Here is a 22152-nt window from a genome sequence, read left to right on the forward strand (position 1 = left end):
TACCCAGCGCTGCCATGCCCTCACCAGGCACCTGGCCTGCTGGGAAGCCTGGATATGCTGGCACTGTAGCTGTCTATTCCTAAAGGCCAAGCAAACCATGACCTCTGCAAGGTGAAGAGCAAGGGCCCCAGGGCCACCCCTCCCCCATGATGCCATACGCACAGCTGATCCTGCCACCTTTGAAGAGCTTCGCCTTGGCCCTGGATGGCGCTGGTCCCAGAGGTTGGGGGCTGTGCCCATACAGGCAGTGGCAGCCAGAACTGGAAGGTTACACAGAGGGGCCTCTCTGTGTCACCTGGAGAGGAGAATTGTGTCGAGAGAGTAATGCCTTGGTTTGGGAGCGCAATGGCCAGGTCTCCGGGTTGTGGGCTGGCCCAAGGAGCTAACAGGAGTAGAAGAGAGTCTCTCAAGCAGCTGTGAGCAGGGGCAGCGTTTCACGGGGCTTGGCCTGAGGGCTGAGACCCAGGGACTCTGCTCCTTACTCAGAACACAGGATGTGGTTCTCTGTATGCCTCTGCCGTGCCGCCGTGCCGGGCTACACAGCACATTGTGTACAACCGGTGTCCAGCAGCCGTGGATCTGAGGGAACAGCAGGGGCGCAAGGATCAAATGCTGTGGGCTTGAGTCTGCTGACCAGGAGAGATTCCTGTCTTTCAGCCTGCCACCCAGGAATCTCCAAAACCCCCCCCCCCCGCCCCAGAGGGACAAGCTGCCAGTACATAGCACTACCTCCTCTGACCATTCTCCCATCCAGCTGAAGACATCTAAGCAGAGACTGAGCCAATAGCTGCCCTGTGACAGAACTCAGGCTGTCCCCCAGAGCTAAGTTATGCTCCTGATTGAACCTTGGACATTGCTGAAGCCTTGCTCCTCAGATGTGGCCTGACTCCAACTAAGACAACAAGTATGGGTGACCCCACCCCACTACAGGATGGCTCACGCCTGCACACAATGCCAGGTGAGGGCCATCTGGTGTTGTGTACATGTGCGCCTGTGGTAAAGAGTAGGACCTTGGGAACCATTCTCAGTGTCTGCTTGTTTTTTCTGGAAGCCCAGTATTGAGAGTACAGTATATGGGAACCTTGCCTTTACTGACAAAAGAAGAATGAAGTGTGTGTACTTTTAAAGGGTGGCGGTGTCCCCCTGAAATTTCACTACTTAAGCTGAGTTGAAGCATCCTGGACTATACAAGCTGGGTCTACACAGCCCGGAACAAGTAAAGCAGCATGAGACCCCTTAATCTGCTGTGTCGCTCGGCCCATACATACCTGGGAGCACTGAAATCCAGCAACACTATTGTAACTCCGTTTAAGAGGCAAAAGCCACTTTGGTGACTATCTATCTTAGGCCCCTTTTTTGTTTTGTCTTCCGAGACAGGGTTTCTCTGGGTGATAGCCCTGGCTGTCCTGGAACTCTGTAGACCAGGCTGGCCTGAGATCTGCCTCCTAAGTGCTGGGATTAAAGGTGTGTGCCACCACCCGGCTCCCTTAGGCTCTTTCTAAAGTCGGTTCCGTTCTTTCTGGCTCCTAGCGATGCCAGGTTGTCTTTAGGAACGCTGCCTGGCCTGTCAGGATCGTGGGCTGGGTCCCTCAGCTGTATCTCCAGGCTGCTGGCTGCGCTGTTTCTTGCCCATGCGTTTGTGATGCCCTCTCCACTCCTCCCAGGCCACAGGCCTCGCTCTTTGTTGTGTCAGAGCTAAGAACCAAAAACCCTACTTTCTACTTCATTTTCTGTAATGGGGCACATTTCATTTTTCTTCCAATAAAAGTAAAATTGCTGCTATCTCCATATTTCTTTAGTTTGTTTGTTTGTTTTGAGACAAGTTTTCTCTGTATTGTTTTGGAGCCTGTCCTGGAACTCCCTCTGTAGACCAGGCTGGCCTTGAACTCACAGAGATCAGCCTGCTTCTGCTTCAAGTGCCAGGCTTAAAGGCATGTGCCACCAATGCCCAGCACCATATTTCTCTTTTTAAAGATGTTGGTGTGTGGGTGGGTACACACAAGTCAGAACAGGGACTGAGTATTCAGATCCCCCTGGAGCTTCACAGGGTTGTAAGTCATGGATGTGGGTGCTGGGGACCAAACTCAGGTCCTCTGGAAGAGCAGCTAGTGCTCTTACCACAAGTGCTCTTTACCATCTCTCCAGCCCCAGACTGTGCTGAAACTGAATTTAAACCCTGGTGAAGTAGCTTGGGGGTGCACTTGCTTAGCATGTGCAAGCCTGCAGGGTCTGCATACCACTCTTAAAAAAAAAAGAGTTGGGTGGTGGCACACACATTTAATCCCAGCACTCGGGAGGTGGAGGCAGGCAGATCTCTATCTATGTGAGTGAGAGGCCAGCCTCATCTACAAAGCTAAACAGAGAAACCCTGGGGGGGGGGTTAATATGTGTGATAAGTGTGGGGAGAGGCATGCATGCCTTGGTACACATGGTGGAGGCCAGAGGACAACTTTGTGGAGTTTGCTGTCTCTTTCCACCTTTACATCTGTTCTGGGGGGTCAAATCAAGTCATCGGGCTGGCATGGCAAGCACCTTTATCTGCCCAGCCACCTTGCTGACCCACAAATGCCTTTCTTGAAATTATCTGTCTTTTTGACAAATAGTGTAGCCCTGACTGGCTTCCGACTCAACAGATGTCTGCCTGCCTCTGCTACCCTGGTGCTGGGACTGAAGTCGTGGGCTAATATACTCAGCCACAAACACTTTAAAAAATTTGTGTCTGTTTCCTTAATAGACAAAGACCCTTTGTAACCAGATTTGCACAGGGCTGTCTCTCAGGTTTGCTGATGGGTCCCCCTGCCTCTACCACCTTGCTGACCACCCAGAACTGGGTCGGGTGGTGTCTGTAAGTCTGTTTGACTCTAGCGCCACAATACCATCATGGGCAGAAACCAGCTCATTTTAAGACTGGGGAAGTGACTCCCCTACAACACACACAGAAATACACTCCTGGGCCCACCTCACCTGTATCACAAAATTTGGGGTATCCAGTTGCAGGAGGTACCCTCTGCTGGCCAGCCTCAACCAATGCCTGAAGTCCATGCTCTGTGCCTGGGTCTGTGGCTCCAGCCTCCATCTCAACAGAGTTGACAGCCAGTCAACCCAGTGGGTCCTGAGACACTGAAACCTCTGCCAGCCATGGGTGATATCAGTTTGATGGACATGAGCCTGGACTGTTAACCGCATCCAGAACTCTAGGACCCTGGAGGAGAAGAGGGTGTCCATCAGAGCCAGGATTCTAGGGCTCTGCAAAAGACAAATGCCCAAGCCTGGGCCCCCTCCTGCCCCTTTGCTGGATAGTCCACGAAATGTGCACGGAAAGTCTCAGAAGTGGGTATTATATCACACACACCAGGAACAAGCATCCTGTCTAAAGGGACAGTCCTAACTAACAGCTACACTCTGCTCCCCTCCCCTGGCAAGATGCCAGTACACTATCTCTGTTGTGTTGAGCACATCTGGCAAGGCCGCAAGGCACGGCAGTTTCCAAGGATGGGTCACCACCAAAAAGGTGAAGGAATTGGGATCTACTCCAAAGATCAGGATGTCACACTCAGCAGGCACCACTCAGCCACCAAAATGTGCTTCGCCCTTACCAAAACCAAGTTCAAAAGCTGAGCAGAAAGCACGGTGTGAGGTTGTGCTCCGGCCTTGGACACTCACCTGGTTGCCAGCTGCTGGGCAGCATGAGCTTGGTGGACCTGGCCTAGGTAGGAATCATCCATCCACAGGACCCAGCACGGGGCCACCTGGCCTGGACTCAGGACTTGAGCTCTCCTTCCTGCCTGTTGCTGGGCCTCAGGGTACTGCCCCAGAGCCACTCGCCATACCACAAAAGCCTGCTGGGCCTGGGCCCTCCTCAGCTGCTGGTCAGCTCCACACTCTTGGGAAAAGCTCCTCCTGCCCAGCACAGAGCCCTGGGCCATGCACGGATCCTGTGCCTGGGGCCCTGCTCTGCAGGCCGCCTGTGAGCTAGCAGGTGTGGCCCCCAGAGCTCCTTTCAGGTCATCCTGGAAGGCTTGCAGCTGGTCCTGGGACACTCCTAAGTCCCTCACTCGTTCACACCAGGCCTGGAAATAGCTGCAAAGGGGGAGGGTGGGGCACAGGTCAGCTCTCAGTTGGCTGTTGTATTTATTCAAAGTGACACCTGCAGACGTGCCTGTGATCTCAGCACTGAAGCAGGAGGATCTCCTGGGCTAGCCTGGGCTTGAAAAACCAAAGGCTGGGTGTCTAACTCAATTGGTGAAGTGCTTTCCTAAAATGCACAATGCCTTGGGTTCAGTTTCTAGCACTAAATTCGCTAGGCAGAGTGGCATAAGCCCATAAGCCCGCCCCGCCCCCCATACAGAGGCAAGAGGATCCTTGGCTGCCTAGTGGAAGAAGCCTGGGCTACATGACTTTACCCTCTTCTGACCACCATGGGAGGACTGAGGATCTGGACCTCCTCACAGCCGGAGAAAACACCTCTGTCCCCTTCACTGGCCTGTAAAGTCAGAGGACTGGTTTGGTCAGGAGGAAGACTGAGGCTTGTCGCCAGCCCCAAATTAATGAGAGGCTGCTGGCTTAGACCAACTCCCTTCAGGTCCCCACCCCACCGAAATCCCAGGCCTGCAGTCAGAATCCCAATGCTTTTTATGTCCTCGGCTCCCTGCCTTTCCTATGTGTGTGTGTGTGTGGGGGGGTGACAGAGCCCTCCTACCCAACAAGCCCCCAGATCTGAAGACATCGCTGTCCCAGTCCCAGATACTGCCTGCTGCCAGCCCCACCTCTGAGACTGTTCATGGAGAAACTGCTGTCCTGGGGGCAGATAGACCAAGAGCCACTAGAGAGAGCCCCCCTTCCCCTGCACCTGCTCAGCCTGCCCTCTGCCCTACACTATCTGCTAGCTAAAACGCTTTTGGTCACCAGGCTTTGCATTCAGGTAAGTGAGGCACCTTTTTGTGTGTGTTTTGTTTTGTTTTTCGATACAGGGTTTCTCTGTGGTTTTGGAGCCTGTCCTGTAACTCGCTCTGTAGACCAGGCTGCCTTCAGACTCACAGAGATCCACCTGCCTCTGCATTTGCTGGGATTAAAAGCGTGTGCCACCAACGCCCGGCTGAGGCACATTTTTGTTTTTCTTGGTGCTGGAAACTGAACCCAGAATATCACCCATGCTAAACACATACTCCCCAAAGGATGCCATTCCCAGCCTCAAATTTTCTTTTTTGTTGAAGATTTTGATAATGTTTAGGCATTAGAAGAATTGGAGAGTTGTAAAAATCTAGGCGGTGGTGGGGTATAGCTCAGTTGAAAGAAAGCTTTGTCTTGGCCTGGGTTGGATGAAGGCCTGGGTTTGATCCCCAGTATTGTACAATCTGGGATTAGTGTCTCAGAACTATAATCCCTGCACTTGAAAGGTGGATGTAGGAGGATCTAAGTTCAAAGTTACCTGAAGTCAGCTACACAGCAAACTGGAGATGAGACCCTGTCTCAAAAACAAAACCCAAAACAATAATAAACAAGACCTAAACTCCCAGGGGCTGGAGGAGTGTCTCGGTAGTGAGAACATGTATCACTTTTCCAGAGGCCAGAGTTCCATTCCCAGCCCCCACATCAGGTGCCTCACAACCGCCTGTAACTCCAGCTTCGGGGGATCCAATATGCCTCTAGCCTCTGAGGGCACCAGCATGCACATATTAAAAATAAAATAAATCTTTTTTTAAAAAATGTAGGTTTCTGCTTTCGCTCTAAAAACTAAGATTTGACGTTTGTTCCTGGTGGACAAGTATTGAGCTGTATACGCTGGTGGGCGTAGAGGATCCTGAGAACGCCACCAATGGGCCAGCAAGCTGACCCAGTCAGTAAAGGACTTGAATTCCTGAATTCAGTTCTCTGAATCCATATGGTGAGAACCAGCTCTCTCTGACCTCCACGTGGTTGCTGTTGGCATATGCACATACAGGCTCACACAGGGAGAGGGACTGGGGGAGAGGGAATAACCAGCCATTCCTGGGATTAGATTGCAAAGAGAGAGGAGTTTCTAGTTCAGACACACACACACACACACACACACACACACACACACACACACACACACGGCTCACTGCCTCCTGCATCACTCTCTTTGTATGAGTGAGTGAGTTCTACAGAGATGCCCTGTAGTGAGACTCACCAGCACTCCCACAAGGGGGCTTAAAAGTGGGTGTCTGCCCTACACAGAGCTTTCAGCCCTGGGTGACCCCTCACTACAGCCCTGTGGGAGAAAAGGAAGCAGAGGGGCCCATAAGCTGTCGGACTCCCTCTTGCAGAGGCAGGTGGATCTCTGTGAGTTCAAGCCCTCCTGGTCTACAGGGCAAGTTCCAGGGCATCCAGGGCTACACAGAGAAACCCTGTCTCAAACAGCAACAACCACACACACACACACACACACACACACACACACACACACACACACACACAAGAAATCAAACAAACAAACAAAAAAAACTGTAAGCAGGAAACCAGCAAAATGTCTCAGTGGGTAAGGGTGTTTGCTGCTGACCCTGACAACCTGAGTTAAATCCTCTGGATTTACAGAGATGATGGAAAAAATTGACCCTTGTGAGTTGTCTTCTGACTTCTATATAAGAGCCATGGCACACACACACACAACCAATTAACTAATTCATTAATTAAAATGTAGGGGCTGGGAGTGTGGCTCGGAGTTTGGCTCAGTGGCAGACTGGAGCGCTTGCCCAGCATGCCAAGACCTTGGATTCCATCCCCAGAACTGAAGTTAATTAGTTATATAAAATGCTCAAGTGTTGGGGCTATTTGTTGCTCAGCAAGGGGTGGGAGCCTCCTGGATGTGACTATGACTTGGCTGGGGTCAAACTGAGTACAGAGAGAAAGGTCCTCCTTTCTGCTGAGCCAGGATCCCGGGAAGCTCGCCAGGATCCATCCCCCTCCTTCCCCAGACAGGCTCCTCTCCCAGGCTGCTCGCTCAGCACTCAGCAAGCCTGTCTCTTCTGCCCAACTAGCATCATGGCCCTGAGAGCACTGGGGCTCTGCCTTCCTGACCTCAGAACACAGGCAGCGACTCCTGGAGGCCCGGCAAAGCAAAGGTGATGGGGGCAAAGGAAGGGTGCTGATGTTCTGAGTTTGCCATGGACTGTCTCATGGGCTCACACAGTCACCCCAATGAAGCCTGTTTACAGATGCTGGAACAGGGACTCGAGTACTTAGGCAGCTCCAAGGACAGCCAGGGCTATTACACAGAGAAACTCTGTCAAAAACAAAAAAACAAAACAAAAGATCCACACAGCAGGAGACGGGAGAGCCAAGACCCAGTCGAAGTGTCCTACACTCAGGCCTTCATGCACCCTCTGCGATGCAGCCCCTGGGCTCTGAGATGGCTATGGAGTTTCACTAAGGGGCTCTGGCCTTCCCCGCCCATCCTTGGCTCACTTTGCCAGCAGGAGAGCCAGCAGCTCAGGGCCACTTGCACCAGTCCCTGGCCCTGCTCCTGACTCTCTTCTGCACTGCCCACCACTGCACCAGCAGCTGCCACCACACCCATCACAGCCCGTGGCTCTGATCCCAGCTGGCTCTGTCCAAGGCCCTCGAGCTGCAGACCAGTGGCTTCAGGGAGGACACTGGGGAGGAAGGGGAATGTTCACTATGTCTTTGGGCTAGCCTCACCTTCTGCCCTCTTCCAACCTCCCCTCAACAACAGGTATAGCCTGGGTGAGCTCCAACCAAGGAGAGGATGGGTTGCTGGGGATCAGAGGGGTCTAGAGCCCTTCCAAAGGACTCTATGACAGGTGATCAATGCCAAGTCTAGTGCTCAGCCACTGAAGTCAGTAATTACCCTCATTTTACAGACAGGGAAGCAGAGAAGTCAAGTAACTTGTGCCAAAATCTCACAGCCAGAGGCACAGAGCAAGTGTTGGGATATAAGCAGTCCCTTCTCAAGCCCCGCCCTGTGAGGTGAGAACATCTGGAGAGTGTCCTGCCCCCGCCCCCACCCCCACAGCAGGATTGGACAAGAGGAAGTGGGCACCATGCTGACTGGGATGTGAGCAGGGACGCCATGCTGACTGACTGGGATGTGAGCAGGGGGGCCCCTGAGATGCAGACTCCACAGCCTGCTGCTGGGAAGGCCAAGGATGGGTAGGAGGAACAGCCCGGAAGCACAGTGGACAACAGGGCCCTCCCTTCCTGGGGAGGGGTTCCTACCGCCTCTGCAGGGTACGCCGGTACAACCTCACTGCACCCCCAGTCTGCAGGACCTGCACCTGCCAGGGAAGAAGGCACAGTAAAGGCACAGAACCTGTCGTGCCACCTGGCTGCCTACAGGATGCCCACCAGGAAGGTCTCTAGGAGGGTGGGGCCTCTGGGAAACTGGGAGGTATGGGGTAGGTCCTGGGTCCCCCCATCTCCACCCCACTCTGGCCCCTCACCTTCTCCAGTGAGCATCCTGATGCTCTGCAGCCCAGCCAGGCTTCCCCTCTCTGGCTGTTGCCCCATGGCTCCAGGGCTAACACGGTCTCCATGGTGTTTAGGGGAGAATCCAGACCCCAGACCCTTAAACGCCACTGCCTCAGGATGTGCTGCAGAGCCCGCTTCTGCATGCCCTGAAAAAAGGAGCTGGGGGAGGGGGGCAGGTAGGTCTATGGTCTCCCAGCACCTATGATTGGGACAGGGCTGCCATGAGAGGATCCAGCTGGAAGGCCTTGATCAGCTGAAACCAATGGATCACTGGGAGCAGCAAGAAATGATGTCATAGCTCAGTGGTGGAGGCTTGCTCAGTGTGGATGAGTCTGAGGGCCTGATGCCTGGCCCCACAAAGACACAAACAAGTCTCTCTAGTGACAGCCCTGCCCACTGCCCTCTAGTGGGAAACTCAGTTAAAACAAACAAACAAGCAAGCAAACAAACAAACCCACTTTTCCTAAAAGCAAAGCAAAGTGAAACAAAAAACAAACAATCAAACACAAGCCCAGGCATGGGAGTTCACGACTGTAACCACAAAACTCAGGAAGCTGAAGCAGGAGGATTGCCAATAGTTTGTAGCCATCCTGAACTATGTGCCATCATGCTTGCTAGAACAGGGTTCTCTTTCTTCTTCTTCTTCTTCTTCTTCTTCTTCTTCTTCTTCTTCTTCTTCTTCTTCTTCTTCTCCTCCTCCTCCTCCTCCTCCTCCTCCTCCTCCTCCTCCTCCTCCTCCTCCTTCTTCTTCTTCTTCTTCTTCTTCTTCTTCTTCGTCTTCTCCTTCTTCCTTCTTCTTTTTGTTTGTTTTGTTTGTTTGTTTGTTTCCTTTGAGACAAGGTTTCTTGGTGTAGCCCTGGTTGTTGTAGAACTCACTCTATTGACTAGTCTGGTTTTGAACTCAGTGATCTGCCTGCCTCTGCCTCCCAAGTGCTGGGAGTAAAAGAAATTGCCACCACCACCCTGCTGTAACAGAATTCATAGCTCTGTAACTCCTGGCTTATTCTCACTGGTAGCCTAGTCTAGAAGTTGGCCCCTGATGACCCCAGCCTCCCTTCGCCACGGCCTAGGCTCAGAATCCTGGTACCACCTGTCCTTGTAAGGGCGGCTGGGAGAAGGTGGCCCCAGCAGCTTTCTGCTTTGTCACTGTCTCAGTGTCCCTCTGCCACCTCCCAGGGCCTGATATCTGCTGGGAGACACAATGTGTCAATATCAGGCCTCCTGTCGAGGCCATGCGAAGGCTGGGGATGTTGACTAGGATCTAAGGGACAATGGCCATGTATCCACCTTGTGCCTGGGGGCTGACCCTATGTCATCAGTTTTGGGATACCTACAGGGCTTGCTGGAGCTGGTAGAGTCGTGTCCTCCAGAGCATCAGGACCCGGTGTAAGGCCAACCTTTGGCAGGCTTCCCACAGGGAGCACCCATCTGGCTTCCTGGGTAGCTGCTGGGCCTGGACCACTGTCTCCAGGGAATAGGAGGTGGCAGTTCCTGGGACTAAGATGCTGAGGGCCTTATCCCCTGGGGAAAAGGCAGGACGTGGTTAAGTTGCTGTTCATAAACATGCAGCTGCATCCCCAGGCCTCCTGGGCCCTCCCCATCAGGGGCACTGGCCTACTGTCTTCCACATGCTCCCCATAAGGCTGCCTCAAGTCCCCCATCTTCCCCAGCTTGGGAAGGGTCTTCCTGGAGCAGAGGGCCATATGCTTTCACAGTAGAATGTGGGACAACTCAGCACTAAACCAGAATAGTCCCCTGCCCAGAACAGCTTACACGGGGACAGGGCTATAACCCAGCAAGGCCTGGTCCCTCTGGGAACCCTTCCCAAAGGGTAAGCCCCCACCCCAAAGATCCAGCTCAGCAACGCCCTCTCCCATTGTCATATTCATGAGTTTCACTGGGCTCTGGAGCTCAATTAATTGGAGCTCTGGTTGGAGGGAAGCTCCCCCTTCCTTCCCCCTCCCCCTCCCCCCATTTGCCACTCTGCTCACCTGCCTTCCGCCGATAGAGGGCCAACTGAGTCACCTTTGTCACATCTGAGGCCTGGAGCTGCTTCATTTCCATCCACTGTCCCAAGCATATCCTCAGGACCCTCAGCCTTCGGTGTGCCAGGTGTCGCCTGCACTGGGCCCCCCTTTGCACGAACCGTTGCCAGGCCCTGAAGCACCTAGAGAGAGAAGGGGAATTACCCTTGGCAGCCCCTGCAGACACCTGCATCCTGAGACACACACACACACACACACACACACACACACACACACACGCACGCACGCACGCTCACACGCACGCACGCACGCTCACACACGCACGCACGCTCACACACGCACGCACGCACGCTCACACGCATGCACGCACGCACGCACGCTCACACGCGCGCGCACGCACACACACGCATGAGCACCACACACACGCACACACGCACGCACACACACGCGCACGCACGCACGCACGAGCACACGCACGCACGCACGCTCACACACGCATGAGCACACACACTCACACACGCACGGTCACACACACGCATGAGCACACACACGCGCGCGCACACACGCATGAGCACACGCACACATGCACACACACGCATGAGCACACACACGCGCGCGCACGCACAAGCACACATACACGCACGCACGCTCACACACACGCGCACGCACGCATGAGCACACACACACACACACACACACACACACACGCACACATCAGTGGCCCTGCCCTTCCCCTTTCTGAGCCTCTGTTTCTCACCTACAAAACAGAAGGCTTCGAGAAACTGAGCGAGGCATCTGCTCAGGCCACAAATGTCCTAGCACCCTCCCACCTGGCCCCACACCACCCTCGCCTCACTCATTCTATTGCTTCCGTCTCTGACCAGGGTGATATTTCTGTCATCTCGAGTCCTATCAGCTCAAGGGCCTGCTCAGCCTCCTGAGGCGTTCTTTTTGCTCCTAGAATAAAATCTCAACTCCTTCCCATGGCTCCCAAGCTAAGTGGGACCTGACCCCGAACACCTTTTCCACCCATCTAAAGTCTGAAAACATTGCAGAGGCCCCCTCAGCTGCCCATTATTGCTGAGTTTTAGGTTTGTTTGTTTGTTTGTTTGTTTGTTTGTTTCAAGACAGGGTTCCTCCATGTAGCCCTGCCTGTCCTAAAACTTGCTCTGTAGACCAGGCTGGCCTCAAACTCAAGAGATGCACCTGCCTCTGCCTCCCGAGTGCTGGGGTTAAAGTTCACCACCACTACCCAGTTCTGGTTTTCTCCTTAATGTATTTGGTCTTCCTACATTACCTAACGTTACCTTGATATCCTGGATTCCAGCAATCCTCCTGCCTCAGCCTCCTGAGTAGCAACTGGGCCTATGAGCTTTTACTACTCCGCTGGCTCTTTTTAAGGCCCTTGCATGCTCTGTTTCCTTTGTGAGGTGCTCTGGTCCCTGCAAACCTCCACTAGAAACTATTCATCCTTCATGCCGCTCACCATGTCTAGGTCACTCGGTCACTTTCAGTGTTAAAAGCTCTTTCGGGGAATGGGGGGTCAACATGGGGGCATGAAATAAAAAAAAAAAGGAAAGGCCCACAGATAAAAAAAAAAGGTACTATGGGGGCTGGAGGGGTGGCTCAGTGATTAAGAGCACTGGCTGCTTTTGCAGGGAATCGGGGTTCAGTTCCCAGCATCCACACCTGTCAGCTCAGGAACCACCTGTAACTCCAGATCCAGGGGCTCCACTGCCTTCTTCCAGACTCTGTTGCATGTATGTGGGCACATACAACCATTCACGCACACATATGTAAATAAAAATTAGTATAAAATATAAGCAAGTAAAAACAAACATTATACTGTCTGGTTACTCAACAGCTTACTAACTACATGGTTAGGTAGGCCCTGACTGTTCCTCTTTCATAATTATAAATGGTGTTGTGACTGGCATGCTTTTGTCCAAACCTTTGTCCTCATCATGACTCTCTGTGGACGAAGCTGGTGGGCAGGGACAGAGTGGGGATGGGGCAGTAGGCCACCAGCTGCCTAGGCCACATTGCCCAGTCTTGGTGTTCAAGCTCACCTGCATTTCCAGGCAAGGCCTGTGGCTGCTTCTCTTCCCAAGGAAGGGCTTCCCCTAGAAGCAAAGAACGGAGCTGCAGCCTGGGTGTGGGGTAGCCCCTGTTTCTGCTGCAGAGCAACTCCTCTCCCCTGGGTCAAAAGATAATGGGCAAACGGATGCCGAGTGAGGCCTGGAATGAGGCTCCTGTCAGCCACCAAAGCTCTGGCCCTAACCTAGCACTACCCATTTCCTTGGGAATGATGGAATGTAGCAAGAACCCCAAGAGACAAAACTTTCCCTTGGAACAAACCTTAAAAGGAAGAATATCCACACATCCTCCCAGGCCAGGCTAGCAAATCACTAATTAAAAAAACAGCAGACAAGGGGCTCGAGAGATCATTCATGAGCTGCAACCTAGGCCCTGCAGATACCCTCTCTCAGTAGGTGTAGCCGCCTCTCAGACATGCCAGAGCTGCGTCATTCCCTCCACGCCCCCACCTAGAGAACACTGACCTCTTGGAAGCTCCAGGCCAGCAGAGCCTCTGCACATTGCTCCCATGCAGCCTCCAGCCGGGCCTCCCGGAGCCGTAGGACCCAGCGCAGTACTCTGAGGCTCTTTCGAATCAGCTGCCTGTGACTCAGCGCCTCGGCCTTAGCTGCTGCCTGGTGCCTCTGTGACAAGTGTCTCCAGGCTCTGAAACTTCTGGACAGCAGCTTCCGGCTGGGAACAGAGCAGGGCTGATGAAGGGGTGACATAACTCTCAGCTGCCTATGACTCCATTCGTATGACTTTTCCAGTAATTGCGAAGGTGACTCCGGCCCCCTTCCATAGCAGAAGTCCTAGCTGCACACCCAAAGAACCCTCTTTGCTAATGCCTGGACTTAATAGTCCCCTCCAAGTAAGAGGCTCCCAGAGAGAAGGGCATTGCCCTACTACACTGATGTCTACAATTCCCAGTGAGCCAAACCCAGGGGTGTAGAACTTATCCTTGGGCCCTAAGGCCCCTGGTTTCTTATAAGGGACGGTGTGAAGATAGTTATGTCCCCTTGAAGTCCTGCTGTGGCTCTGCCATCAAATGCCTATCTCCGTCAAGTCTCTAGCACAGGCAGACGGGTCAGGACCTATCCCTGAAGTGCCTCCCCCCATCGTCCCACACAGTAGGACCTCACCACGCTGCCTGGGGATCCGAGGCCCCAACACTTTGAGCCTTGTTCTGCAGAAACAAAAGCCATGACAGTTGTCAGGCTAAAGAGCAGGAGTGACGACACCACCACCATCACCTGACCCCCAACACATACATATACACATCCTGGGACTTCTACCTGCAGAGTACTCTGAGCTGGAGCAGCATTTGATGGGCAGGAGGGCATCTTCTCCCCATCCCTGCCTGCTTTTCCCTGTGGGGCCTTCTCTCTTCCTGCCTGCCCAGGCAGGACACTGAAGAAGGTTGGAGATTCGAGTCTGGCCTCTCTGCTACCTGCCTCTCGTGTGACACTTAAGTGTCCTCTGTTCCTCTTGTTATATGGAAGGTCTGGGGAGCCCCTCTCTCTTGCCCCAAGGTGCTGGGTAGAAAGGACCTCCTGGTCTGAGTCAGAGAAATCCCCAGCCAATGTCCCCAGAGTGGCCTTGTGTAACAGGGGCTTGTATACAGGGGACTCTGAGAGTCTAGTTTGGACCCCAAGAGTCCCCAGGAGGTTTATACTTTCCCTGGGGTGCTCGGGCCAAGGCTGAACAGGGGTTGACTGTCTACTACGGGTGTGGGGCCCCCTGTGTGTAGGGCCTGGGTGCTCCTGGGATGTCTGGCTCCTTGAATGTGTTGCCTCAGGCTCAAGGTGTTGGATAGGGTCCAGCAACCAGTGGTTACTGCTGTGTGAGGAACGGGATGAGACCCAGGACCGGCTGTGGGCAGAGACAGACAGGTCCTCCAGGGTGAGGGGCTCCCCAACAAGCCTGGGTGCCCCGCTCCCTGAACCACACCAGGGCCTGTGGTCAGGCCATGTATACCCATTAAGAGGTGCTAAGCCCCCAGAGAGTCTTAAGTCCAAGCATTGGGTGTCTGTGGCCTGGGGTGTCTGCCTCTGGTAGAAGGATGCTCCAGGTGGTGACAGGCAGCTGTTCCGTGGATGGGGGCTGGTGGTCCCTTGGAAGCACAGGTTACTCTGCTGTGCAAAGGGCTCTCGGGTCCTCGCTTGGGACCTCCCTGCTGAAAGCTGTAGGTTACTCTGCTGCCAGAGACCTGTGTCACCTAGTTGGCCAGTTGTATCCTTCAGGGCAAGGGCCAGGCGGGGACAAGGGCTGGTCAGATTGCTTTGGACTTGGTAAGCTTTCTGGCATAGCACTGAGTCTTGGGAGCGTATGGTGGCCTGGCACTTAGACATCCTCCTGCCTCCTCTACTGCCCAGGCTGATGTCCAGGCTCCTCCAGGATCTCTTCAGCTCTATAAGGAAGAGAGACAGCCACACCCTGGGAACCAGCTGATGGCTTCTCAGGTAAGACAAGTGGGTATCCAGGCCTCAGAGCTGGGGAGTGGTAGGGCTCCTGGTGGGAAGGACTCAGGACTTCAGCACCATATCCTTGAGGGAACTCCAGGCCCAGGGGCCTCGGAGCCAGGTGGTCATGTGGTTTGACAGAGGCCTGGCCACATAGAGCATGGATGAGGAGGGACAGAAGGGAGCCTGAGGGAGGGCTGTCTGCAGCTGGGACCAGGGTGTATCGAGGGCTTTGGATCTGGGGGCAATCAGCTGAGAAGAAGGGGTAAAGGGAGAAAAGGAAAGGGTGAATGGTGAATTTACCCAGTGGTTACTCGGAACACTCCCACCCCTTAGCACCCTGACTGCCCTCCAGTGACCCCAACTGACCCAGGCATAAAAACCAGAATCTGACAGAGCAGTGGTGGCCCATGCCTTTAATCCCAGCACTCAGGAGGCAGAGGCAGGTGGATCTCTGTGAGTTCAAGGCCATCCTGGTCTACAGAGTGAGTTCCAGGACAGCCCCGAGATTCTGGCCCAGAGACCTATATCCCTAAGGCCCTACCCCTCAGGGACTCCACCCTTCAGAGGCAATGCCCTCCCAAGATCCTCCCCTTTGGGGCCCCTCTTTCCCAAGCCCCACCTTTCCATCCTTCTCAAGAACCCTCCCTTGAGATGATGCTGTACCAACCAAGCCAACCTTGGGAAGCAAATCTCCAGGGCCTGGAAGGTGCTGGGCAGGTACCTGGGGTATCCACTGTCACCGCCTTACCAGGCTCAGTGGGCTCCTTACCTGGCCCCAGGACAGTCACAGTCTTCGGGGGCACATTCTCCTTGAATCTGGTGGCAGGTCTTGGCTCCATGGGCTGTGGGTCAGCATTCAATTAAATGGGTTGGGGTAGGGTAGAGCTCAGGGTGGAGTACTGGCCTGGCATGTATGAGACCTTGGGTTGGATCCTAAGCTTAAATACAGGGATGGGCAGTCAGGCTCTCCGGAGGAAGGAGATACCCTGTGAGACCCTTGGGCCACGTCCTCAGCTATTCTGGACACGGTCCCTCCCTCTCTGTGTAGCAGTTTCTGTCCACTGCCCGCATAGCTTCTCCCCTTTCTGTTGTTATATTTTCTTCTTTTTTGAGTTTTTAAAAAATGTATTTATTTATTATGTATACAACATTCTGTCTGTATCCCTGCAGGTCAGAAGAGGGCACCTGATCGCATTACAGATGGCTGTGAGGGAATTGAACCCAGGACCTCAGGAAGAGCAGCCAGTGCTCCTAGCCTGTGAGCCATCTCTCTAGCCTGATTTTTTTTTTCTCTCTCTCTCTCTAGCCTGATTTTTTTTTTTTAGGCAGGGTCTATGTAACCCTGACTGGCCTGGAACTTACTATGTAGACCAGGATGACCTCAAACTCACAAAAGTTCACCTGCCGCTGCCTCCCAACTGCTGGGATTAAAGGTGTGCACCACCATGCCAATCTAAGGGCATCAGATCTCCAGGAACTATAGTTACGGATGGCTTTGAGCCATCTTGTGGGTGCTGAGAACCAAACCTGGGTCCCCTGGAAGAGCAATAAGTGCTCTTAACCACTGAACCATCTCTCCAGTCTCTCTTCTCTTCGAGAGTTTCTCATGTAGATCAGGCTAGCCCCAAGCCTGCTATGTATAGATAGCCAAGGATGACACTGAACCCCCTTCCCCAAGTGCTGGGATTACAGGCTTGTGCCACCACACCTAGTCTGTGCGGTGCTGGAGCTCAAACCCTGGGTTCTCTGCATTCTAGGCAAGCATGCTACAGAGTCTCATCACCAGCCTTTTTACTTTTTCTTTTTCTCCCTCCCTCCTTCCTTCCTGTACTTAAGTTCTGCTTCAAACATCACCCAAGCCCTTCTGCCATCCATGGCAGCATGCTGCCCACCCCTCACTCTCTGTGCCCTGCATGTGTTCCTTCTGGCATGTACCATCACTATGTGTATTGAAGAGATGATGGTCTTACCTATACAAACCCAGCATACAGAATAGCCTGGCACATGGCTGGGCTTATGGATGTGTTAAGTGACTGTATCACGATAAACACCAGCTCAGCCATTTGTAGGCATTCTGCTGTTTAATCTGCAGTCGGCCCTAAGAGTGCTTCCCAGTTCTAGAAAGGAAGCCACTTGGGCTTAGGAAGGCCACCAGCTGGTTGCACAGTCGCACAGCAGGGCAGCTCTGCTGAGAAGGCTGGTTTGTAAGCACACGTGGCTTCCCCTGCCATCCCCACGCCCACTTAAGGACACTCAGCGCCTCCCTTTTCTCACCATAGGAGCCTGTGACCGGTTTCCTGCCCTCCTGGACCTGCCCTCTCAATCTTTCTTGGGACCTTTCTTTTGACCAATCAGGTTTGAACCGGGAGGGGCTCTCCGCTGGGGACCGCTAACGATCACAAGAAATGTGAGGTAGAAGAATTTCAAAGACAGGAGCGTGCCCGCCTAGCCCCGCCCCGCCCCGCCCCAGGGTGCCTTGCGCATTCCCAAGCAAGAGTTGGAGATGCCTTCACGTGCTTGGGTCCAAGTGAGTTGCATGCGCTCTGTGCGAAGGTTCTGACCCAGGACTTGCATCTCAGTTCCAAGGCAGACACATTTTTTTAAGTTGTTTGTGATCTCCGGGCCGCGGGTCCCCCCAGAAGTGGCTGGAAACCACCCCACATCATCTCGTCGTTATGTTTTGATATTGAACCGATCATGCTTCCCTTCAAAACTCGCGCATTTCCCACATCACACACCTTTGCCTGGGCTGCTCCACATGCTCTCTGCAACGCCTGCTTTTCCTGTGACACTTGTACGAGGAGGAAAGAGCCTGGGAGCAAGTCACAAGGCGCGTGCTGTCGGGTGGCCTTAGACACACTCCCAAACTCTCTGTGTGCTGTTGGGTGGCCTTAGACACACTCCCAAACTCTCTGTGTGCTGTCGGGTGGCCTTAGACACACTCCCAAACTCTCTGTGTGCTGTCGGGTGGCCTTAGACACACTCCCAAACTCTCTGTGTGCTGTCGGGTGGCCTTAGACACACTCCCAAACTCTCTGTGTGCTGTTGGGTGGCCTTAGACACACTCCCAAACTCTCTGTGTGCTGTTGGGTGGCCTTAGACACATTCCCAAACTCTCTGTGAACCCCCCACTCCATTTTTTTTTTTTTTTTAAGCGGTGCTGGGGATTGAACCCACGACATGTGCATGCTAGGTAGGACCTTTTCCGCCGCATTCCATCTCTAGCCTTCCTCCTACTCCTTTCTTCTAAGACTATGTCAAGCCTGGTGTGTGGTAGCTCTGCAAAGGCAGAGGCAGGCAGACCTGTGTGAGTTCCAGGCCAGCCTGGTCTACACAAGTGAGTTCCAGGCCAGCCTGGTCTACACAAGTGAGTTCCAGGCCAGCCAGCACTGCATATGAGCCCTGTCTCAAATAAGTTAAAAAAAAAAAAAATCCATGACAATTATCTTCCTAAACCTGGTGGATGAGGCCGTTTGCCACCTTCCCACACCCCATCTTCTGTCACTGAACTTCTTCCTATATCGTCTCTAGGCTGCTTTTCTAGAGACTCCTTCAAACCTGTCTTCCAGGCCACCAGGCCTCAGGTCAGTGTGCTGCATTGGTTTCTGCTTTAAACCTATGTTTGCCATCTGTAGAAGTGGTTGTTCTCTTTTCTTACCAGTCACCCCAGCCTCCATAGAGCATATTCCAGCTCTGAGATTAGTTCTACCCCTTGTCCAAGGCTCCTCTTTCCAAGTCTATGCATCCCCAGGTCAGTTTCCCGTTTGGGAGCTGGGGACCCTAGGTTTCCTGGTGGTGAGTGAGGGTAGGGAGAGTAGAGATGCCGACAGACTGGCTTTCATATTCTGGGTCACAGGTAATTCTCTTGTGTATAGTATTTTAAATGAAGTCCATTTGCAAGCCACTGGAGCGGGAAAGCACTTAGCTCTCTCCAGCCTCAGAGCCATCCGTGGCCTCTGCAGGCCATGTCTGGCTCACACGTGTTTCACAGAATGGAACCTCAGAGGGTACTTCCAGCCTTCTGAAATTGTGTAAAGGTGCCCCCACCATGTTTACACCATGGATAAATGAATAGCTATTTGGACGGACGGACTGGTCACCCTTGCCCTTGTGAGGTATCACAGCAATACATACAATAGGCTGTAACATTTACTGAACATCCAGGTTATACCCTTCTCCACTATCACCCAGTCCCTGAGTCACACGTGGTTATTATCCTCACTTCTCTTTAATTTACATTTTTATTGTGTGTGTGTGCACGCACGTGCCCTATCGCCATGACGTTCACGTGGAGATGAGAAGAAAGCTTTCAGGAGTAGCTTTCTCTTCTTACACCATGTGGATCCTAGGAGTCAAGCCCAGGTCATCAGACTTGACGGTATGTTCCCTCACCCACTGAGCCATCTCTATAGCCCATCTTATTCCCATTTTTCAGATCAGGAAACCGAGGCACATGGTTGCCGGACATTGGTGGCACACGCCTTTAATCCCAGAACTCGGGAGGCAGGGGCAGGCAGATCTCTGTGAGCCCAGCCTGGTCTACAGAGCTAGTTCCAGGACAGGCTCCAAAGCAATACAGAAAAACCCTGTCTCAAGAAACCAAAACAGAAAGAAACAGTTGTTTAGCAGGTGGTTGTGCACACCTTTAATCCCAGAAGGCAAAGGAAGGTGGAGCTCTGTGAGTTCCAGGCCAGCCTGGTCTACTGAGCGAGTTCAAAGATAGCCAGTGTACACAGAGAAACCTATTTCAAAAACAAAAAAACAAACAAACAAAAAACAAAACAACAGAGCAAACCCAAAGAGAAGCAGTTGTCTCTTATATGGAAGTTTCAGGGTACCTTTAGGATTTAATTACTTATATTGTGGAGGGGGCATTGCCACAGTACAAATACCGTGGTCAGAGGACAACTCTCAGGAATCCGGACCCCGAGATCAAATTCAGATTTTGGTGGCAAGGCCCTTTCCCACGAGCCATCTCATTACTCCATCTTTAAGATGTAAAGGACGGTTCACTGGCTGCAAGGTGAGTTGCAGGCTGGCTGTTGAGAACTGGACTTGCTGGACTATTCTGGAGACCGAGGACAGCCCTGGGTGGGGCAGACCTGCAGTTTTCGGGGCAGTTTCTCTGACTCTGTCCTCAGGAAGATTCAACTCAACAAGAGGCGGGTGGTGGTGAGGACAGCTGGTTGAAGAGCTCCATTCCACAAGCGCAGCCCTTCTGGGCCTTGCCTGACCTGCCTGTATTCTCCTCTCCTCCCTCTGGTCAGTGGCAACTGCAGGCTCCAGCCCCAATCCTGCTGCTACTGATTCCCAGCCTCTCTCCCTGTAGCATGTCTGCAGAGCCTGCTGGCCCACCTTCACAGTGTGCCCAGGAGTTGACAGCTTCCACACCCCACAGCCCACAAATGCAAACTATTCTTCGAGGGTGTATCAACCAGTCAAATTAACTGACTCAGTGTAGTGGAAGCCAGTCTCCATGGTGGCTCCTGACTTCCTCTTCTGTTGTCTAACCCTCAGCACTCCAGCCACACCTGCAGGGCACTGCTCCTACTTCAGGCTTCCTGCGGGCTGGCCTTCCTTCCCCCTGGACCAGTCCCTACTGCCTCTAGGGTATGTCTCTTGTTTTCACCCTCCTCTCTGGCACGGCATGTTCTTTTTCATGGAGCTATTATGTGAGGCAAGCAGCCAGCACTGGTGCCCTCAATGTTTCTGCTTGCCTCGGGGCGTCTCCTCCATCAGCTGGAAGTTTGTCACCCATCATGGGACAGCTCTTGACCAGTGAGAACTGGTCTAGTTTCAGTCTGCTCTGGAGAACCCTTCCAGAGGTGGCCCTCCTCTAGCCTCCCTGGAGTCAGTCAGATTTGGGGGCCTACGACCAGGAGGAGGGGATGGGTCTCAGGTTGACCTGGCCTAGCTGTTTAAGCCAAGCCCCTCCCTCACTTTCTGTATCCAAAAGCCTGACCTATTCCAAGGGACACAGGATACCCCAAGCCTTCCTTCTGCTAAGAACCCCTCACAGAAACATGAGAAAACAAGTTGCATTTTTCATCCTGTTGACCTCAGGCTACATGGCTCCTCCAAGGCCTCGGCAGTCATGAACTTGACTTGTGTCCCAGGGCATGTTTTTAATATTCTGGGTTATTTGCTTTCTAACATGTATCTACTGGGGGCAGGGTGTAACCTCATACCATGACATGAGTGTGGAGGTCAGAGGACAACTTTCAGAAGTCAGTTCCAGAGGCCAAAGGCAGATCATCAGGCTCAGTGGTAGATGCCTTTTACCTGCTGATGTTTTATAATGTGCTGTACACACCCTAAACAAATTATTTTTGGTCCAATACAGCTTGCCTGAAGGTCAGAATGCAAAGCCAAACACACCAGTTAGCCAGAAGCTGGGCAGTGGTGGCACACACACACCTTTAAGCCCAGGACGTGGGAGACAGAGACAGACGGATTTCTGTGTTTCAGGCCACCCTGGGCTACATGAGAGTGAATTGGTCTAAAAGAGAAACAGAGCTCACACCTTTAACCCCAGCACTAGAGAGAATATCAGGAGCTCAGTGCAGTCTCAGGCAGCAGCAGCCTGAGATCTGGAGAGGAGCCGTGCAATTTGAAGATGCAGTCTGGGGTCTGGTGGATCACCCCTTCAGTCTGCGCATTGGTAGAGGTGAGAACTCTCAAGCGGCTGGCCTCTTTGCTTCAGGTTGGACCCCAATATCTGTCTCTGGGTTTTATTATTCGTGCTACAAACAAACCTAAGGATTTTGAGAGGTGGAGTCACACCTAACGCCCTCTAGTGGCACATGCTGCCCTTCACCCTGGTTACTCACTAGGCTCAGTGTGGATGCCAACAGGTCTGGGTTAGCTGATGATTAAGGGATCCCAGAAAGGCTGATTCTTTCAGGACCCTCGCCTCTGCCTGTGGCTCCCCTAAGTCTTCAAGTATCTGTCCCCAGAGACCTGGCAGTTGAGTAACAGTGGGGGCCCTGGCTGTGCCACTTCAGGCGGTGTTCAACTGTGGTCAGAACACAGGGGCTAGAGGAAGCCATCCATGCCTTGCCTCATGTCTCACTCAGTATTAGGGGCAGTGCAATTGGTTACTTAGGGCCCAGACACTCAGACCCCTGTCACTGGGAAGGGGGTGGGGAGGCCATAACCACCTCTGGAAGTGCTTCATA

The 22152-nt window shown here is 53.1% G+C and overlaps 1 protein-coding gene across 1 annotated transcript; it reads right to left on the minus strand.

The window, feature by feature from the left end:
- Nucleotides 1–482: 482 nt before the first annotated feature.
- On the minus strand, nucleotides 483–15813 carry CUNH1orf167 (chromosome unknown C1orf167 homolog). The gene is made up of 14 exons (XM_051173550.1): nucleotides 15744–15813; nucleotides 15050–15223; nucleotides 14303–14919; nucleotides 13652–13695; nucleotides 12995–13202; nucleotides 12503–12630; nucleotides 10428–10615; nucleotides 9783–9969; nucleotides 8421–8607; nucleotides 8197–8255; nucleotides 7426–7613; nucleotides 6226–6232; nucleotides 3664–4080; nucleotides 483–579 (listed from the first exon to the last, which is right to left on the minus strand). The coding sequence occupies exons 1-14, from the start codon at nucleotides 15811–15813 to the stop codon at nucleotides 483–485; spliced, it is 2571 nt and encodes an 856-aa protein (XP_051029507.1).
- Nucleotides 15814–22152: the final 6339 nt, after the last annotated feature.

Source organism: Phodopus roborovskii, unplaced genomic scaffold (genome assembly GCF_943737965.1).
Source record: "Phodopus roborovskii unplaced genomic scaffold, PHOROB, whole genome shotgun sequence".
NCBI classification, from domain to species: Eukaryota; Metazoa; Chordata; class Mammalia; order Rodentia; family Cricetidae; genus Phodopus; species Phodopus roborovskii.